Genomic DNA, 5,978 nt, shown 5'->3' with positions numbered 1-5,978 from the left:
AATATGTGTACACGCCAATTTGGGGTGGGGGATTTGATTGAACAGAGTAGTAGCTGAGTTTATCTCTCTGGATCAAGTGCCATTCTGTCACTTTGGCTAATATACCATTTATTTGCTATTTAGTATGGTGCTATTGAGTATCGTGATGGTATCGGTATCGAAGTCAAAGTTATGGTATTGTGACAACACTAGTAGGGATAATGATGAGGACTCTCATTTTGTTATACAGAAGGGGCGTGGTCTGTCATTCTCTAACCGGAGAGGGGAGACAGGAAAACGTGGGATAGAAATGCCTTTTTGTGTGATTCCTTCCATATTTGATGTTGTCCGCTAGGTAGAGACACTGAGGCCCGTGTTGTTGGTCGCTCCGACTGGTAGTCAGTCATTCAGCCTCAGTACCAGTCAAGAGAGCGCTTCGATCAGCAGCATAGCACAGAACAGAGCAGGGACGGAGAGGAGAGAGAAGAGGCTGCCTTCTACATGCAGCTGTCGCCCGTTTCCTAGTGGGCATTCTGAAATTGGACCGCGAAGAAAGAGGGACTTTTCACAACGCATTCGAAAAAGGAATTTGTATCATGTTTCTTACTGCGGGCGCTCTATTGATGCTTCTTTCATCTGTGCAGGTAAGAAACCGCTGTGTTGGTAGTCGGAGTGGTGTGTGTGGTGGTGGGACGTGGTCTGATGAGTTGGCTCTCTTTGACTCAGTCTGCGGGGATATACTGTTTATTTCCCTCTACATTGCCTCGATATTAGGTCGTTGGCTTATATTGATTTTAGACTATGCATTAGAATTACGCTCAAACGTTGCCTATTTGAGGATTTCGTTATGCTAAAATGTATCCGTGCTTGTAATAAGAAAATCGGTTTAGCACGCGAGCTTGCAGTGATAGGGTAGCCTATTTGTTATAGTAGCCTACACTTGAAGTTTGAACTGCTCTCTGATGATGGTAGGTATTTACCGAGTTTCATAATCGAGCTACCCCACTGGGCACAGAGGTCACAGTTCGGCGTCTAATTTTGATTTACATTTGGTTGAGTTGTCAACTAACGTGAAATCAACCAAAACATGGCACAATGCCATTGGATTTAGGTTAAACGTTGGGTGAAAAAAGACGCTATTCCCTTAAATTGATGACTTTTAGCAAATCCAATCAGCTTTCCACGTTCAACGTTCAACATCGTCGCATTTAATTTTTGTTGTTGAAATGACGTATAACAACGTTGATTCAACCAGTTTTTGCCAGAGGGACACATTTGTCTGCTCTGTATTCTCCCATAATTCAGAATATATAGGCTACGCCTATATGGGATGCTGTTCTGGCTATTTGGGACTTTTGTAGACGCGTTACCAGGCTGGAGTTGAACCCATGGACTGAATCGGATGTGCAGGCTACGGCTCACCAACAACTGTAACAATTTACGGACATTAAAGTAGCCGCGGGACAATCGCCCGTTGCCGCAACACAAGTCAGATCAGATGAATGGTTTTTAGCGATGCTAATGGTTCACACACACACGAACGCACACACGCACATGGATAGCCTATTGTTTTCTGGTCCGTTGGCTACACCATAACCTAATTTGCTAACCTATATCAGAATTACAGATGACCCGAGTAAACCCTAACATATCGGGTTAGGGTCAGTCCCATGCCGACAACAAAGCCGTGGTCAGTCACCCGAGCTGGGTGGATGTTGTTGAATGTTGAATTAGTGTGCGCTTCGCTAACACGTTGTGAAATGAGGACGCTGGACAGATTGCTCATGCCTATCGCGTTGTTAAATGAGGAGTACACTGACTGAACAGATTTATAAAGCCTATCGTGTAGGCTATAGTTGACTATATTTCAGCTCGCGGTTATGTCAGTGCCAGTAAACACTGTGGGATTGTAACTCATATTTATTCACCGGGTTTGTCTCGAAAGCTACCCCCATCCCCTCAAAGCATGTTCAATAAGCTACCCAACCCGTTTGGTTGTGCATATTCCTTGTGTTAATGTATTCATTTAGCACAGTATAGGTATTTGAAACATGTCTAGAGACGTTTTATGTTGGAAAGTAAGATAAACAACTGAGAAGCAAATAAATAGAGTGATTGCAGAGAATTTGCAGATTAGAATTGATTAGAATTGAATGAGTAAGTTCACATGGAAGGGTTACAGGTTTTTGACACAATCACATACACCGATCTATAATGTTGTTGGATTGGTCTTGGATCCCTCTCCACATGTAATCCTGTGCTCTCACACCGATGCTTGAATACTTCTGAAATACCCTATTCCTTCATATCTCCCCTGAACTAATGACTGATCTGAAAACCATCTTATAGGTGAAAGCAAGCAATAGTTTCTAATACATAGCTTTCACCTGTATATAGCCATGTCAGATCTGTGATCACCAGGAGGGTGAAGGTGGAGGGTGTGTTTACTTTCTGAAGTTCTGTAGTAGCAGGGTCTGGATCACCTGTATATAGCCATGTCAGATCTGTGATCACCACGAGGGTGAAGGTGGAGGGTGTGTTTACTTTCTGAAGTTCTGTAGTAGCAGGGTCTGGATCCCAAATGGCACCCTGGTCAAAAGTAAAGCACTATAAGGAATAGGGTGCCATTTGGGATGTCGACAGGCCAATCATGCTACCCGCTAACCCTTACCCTTATTACTCTAATCACCTGCCTGAGTGACATATGCCATTGTGCTGCTCTGTGAGGGGGGAGGGGATCGGGTAGGGGGCAGGGAGAGGGGCATAGAGAGGTGGCCTTCTGTCTCTGCCACTGAGCAGGGCCCGTCCTAATGTGCCATCATTGTTGCTCTTATTTGACACAGATATAGTCCTATATGTTGTTATATTACATTTAGAATATGTCTCTTTTATGCAGTCTATATTATATTGCATTTGAAGCTGGTTAATATGTCTCTTGTCTTGCCTATCATGATATTTCTTAGTGGTTATTACATTGTTGTTACCTCTACTAATATAAGCTACTCAGCAGATACTTTTTCCAAAGCAGTTTATAGTGCAATGAGTGCATACATTTTAAAGTAGGTGTAACCCCTCTAGGATTATATTGATTATTGTAGATCACACCCTTCAGTTCTAATGCTCTGTTTTCCAGGTTGCTGTGCATGGCGGAGGGGCCGTGGGGTCGTTGCCACGCAGGCAGGGGTCGTTGCCGTGCACACAAGGGTTCTCCCAGGAGGAGTACAGTATTGCCGTGGACGAGGAGCTGAGAGAGGGACAAGCACTCCTCACCGGTACGTCTCACACACAAACACCTGTCTGTGTGAACACATAAGCACACACAGATACACACGTCAAATGCACACACACACACACACACACACACACACACACACACACACACACACACACACACACACACACACACACACTTAGTCAGTGGGTAGAGTCTGCACAACAGTATGGAGGAGTTTTTCCTTATGAACACGGAGGGAGGGGGAGGATTAGGTGAGTATCAGGGAGACAGTGTGAGGGTCGGGGCAGAGTGGTGGAGGGGCTGAAACCGTCTACCTCGTCACACACACAGTGGGTGTTTCCCCACACACACTCATTGACACACACACACACACAGTGGGTGTTTCCCCACACACACTCATTGACACACACACACACACACACACACACACACACACACACACACATATTGGGTGTTTCCCCACACACACACACCACATGCTGATGAAACAGTGTGTGATCAATGAGATTGATCTGGCCAGCCTATATCCATCTTCTGATCAATGACCTCTGTCTGTGATCCACTCGGGGTGCGTGTGTGTGAATGAGTGTTACTAAGCTGTGCGCTGTGCGGTTGATAGTGCCAGAGGCATACTGAGGCAGACCTAGCTGTGAGTCTGTGTGTTCAGGATGGTTAATTCACAGTTTATTGTGCTAGATGTCCTTTTCTAGTCTCTAGTCTGTTGGCTATTTGGTTTATTTACATTTCATTGACTCCTGTGAAGCTGTCAAATTCTTGCAAGGTAGTGATCTGACAGGAAACTATGGTAAACACAAAGAGGGAGGGAGAGAGATAGATAGGGAGAGAGAGGGAGCTAGAGAGGGAGAGAGAGTAAAAAATATATATTTTTAGTTCACTTTTGTTTATTATCTATTTCACTTGCTTTGGCAATGTAAACATGTTTCCATGCCAATAAAGCCCTTAAATTGAAATTGAATTGAGAGACAGGGGGGGTCTGGGTGAGGGAGAGAGATAGAGAGAAAGAACATCCCCCTTTCCCATCTCTCCAATAAGAATTTCACACCAGGCCATGACATACCACAGTCTGACTGGATTTAGTGAGTGAGTGTTTGTGTGTTTGTGTGTATATGTGTGTGTGTGTTACGATGTAATTATTTTTTGATTGTCCTGCTGATTCACTTCCTCTGTTCTTTGTATCAGGACATTAGCCATTAGGTGTTGTACACATTGGGTTGCAAAGGGAGGGTATATTACTTAAACTTACCAGTAAACTGCAAGAATTTTGTTATCTTTCAAGGATTTTATAGTGGCCCTTTTGGGTACTTCAGATTATCACAGGTGTCTGTAATTATCTCTGGCCCTCTGTGTGGCCTTATCACATGTCAAATATATTAAATAATTCAATACAATTATAAAAAATAAAAAATAGAATGAAAAAGCTGTAAAATATTATCCTAAGTATAAACTGCCAACTTAGTGAATAACATTGGTGTTTATTTATTTGACTATGTCAATATGTATTTGCTGTCAATGTTATGGCGTCGAACTGGTGGCAGCTGTGAAGAAAAGTCTGTAGTTGGAAGAGTTGAGTTAAATCATTCCATTGATGATTAGATGCTTTTGTCATTAACTACGCTATTTTCTCTTTAACCATGATCTGTCTACTAGAAACTCATGGACAGTATGGACACAGATAGAAAAAAGGAATAGTATATATCAATACATTTTTAACAAGTTATTCAAGTATAAATGACCAAAGTTATGATAGATTGCCAAAGATTTTCAGTTAATTACTAAAATGACTGAATGTTTCGGTAACTTACCGGTAGCTTTGAAACCGTATGTACACACACACACACACACACACACACACACACACACACACACACACACACACACACACACACACACACACACACACACACACACACACACACACACACACACACACACAGCAGTCCAAAATATGGGAAAGAATTTCACTCACACACACACAGAGAGAGTGACAGAGACCGACAGACATATAGAGGGTCACAGACAGACTGCCCTGGGGTATAGACAGCTGGAGGCTTAGTTAATTATTTAATTGGAGCAGGAGGAAGAGAGTCAATTATTAATGAAGGGATGGAGAGGAGACATCATTTAAATCATAAGGAGCGGGGATGAAAGGGTTTAGGGGAGGAGAGGGGCTAGGATGAGGGGTGGAGCAATTAAATGGGTTTAGGGGAGGAGAGGGGCTAGGATGAGGGGTGGAGCAATTAAATGGGTTTAGGGGTAGAGAGGGGCTAGGATGAGGGGTGGAGCAATTAAATGGGTTTAGGGGTAGAGAGGGGCTAGGATGAGGGGTGGAGCGACGAAAGGGTTTAGGGGAGGAGAGGGGCTAGGATGAGGGGTGGAGCGACGAAAGGGTTTAGGGGAGGAGAGAGGGGCTAGGATGAGGGGTGGAGCAATTAAATGGGTTTAGGGGAGGAGAGAGGGGCTAGGATGAGGGGTGGAGCGACGAAAGGGTTTAGGGGAGGAGAGGGGCTAGGATGAGGGGTGGAGCGACGAAAGGGTTTAGGGGAGGAGAGGGGCTAGGATGAGGGGTGGAGCGACGAAAGGGTTTAGGGGAGGAGAGGGGCTAGGATGAGGGGTGGAGCAATTAAATGGGTTTAGGGGAGGAGAGGGGCTAGGATGAGGGGTGGAGCAATTAAATGGGTTTAGGGGAGGAGAGGGGCTAGGATGAGGGGTGGAGCAATTAAATGGGTTTAGGGAAGGAGAGAGG

At 44.3% G+C, this 5,978-nt stretch overlaps 1 protein-coding gene across 1 annotated transcript in view; it reads left to right on the top strand.

Annotated features, from left to right (window-relative positions):
- The first annotated feature begins 278 nt into the window (after positions 1-278).
- cdh2 (cadherin 2, type 1, N-cadherin (neuronal)) overlaps positions 279-5,978 on the top strand; it is a 75,390-nt gene continuing 69,690 nt past the window's right edge. Inside the window, exons 1-2 of the mRNA XM_029707779.1 lie at positions 279-623; positions 3,113-3,251. Coding sequence (XP_029563639.1) covers positions 576-623; positions 3,113-3,251 — 187 coding nt within the window. The 5' untranslated portion in view covers positions 279-575. The remainder of the gene's footprint in view (positions 624-3,112; positions 3,252-5,978) is intronic.

This window comes from Salmo trutta, chromosome 22 (assembly GCF_901001165.1).
Source record: "Salmo trutta chromosome 22, fSalTru1.1, whole genome shotgun sequence".
Classification (NCBI taxonomy): Eukaryota; Metazoa; Chordata; class Actinopteri; order Salmoniformes; family Salmonidae; genus Salmo; species Salmo trutta.
The sequence above is the reverse complement of the archived record's forward strand: the minus strand, read 5'-3'. Positions and strand labels throughout refer to the sequence as shown.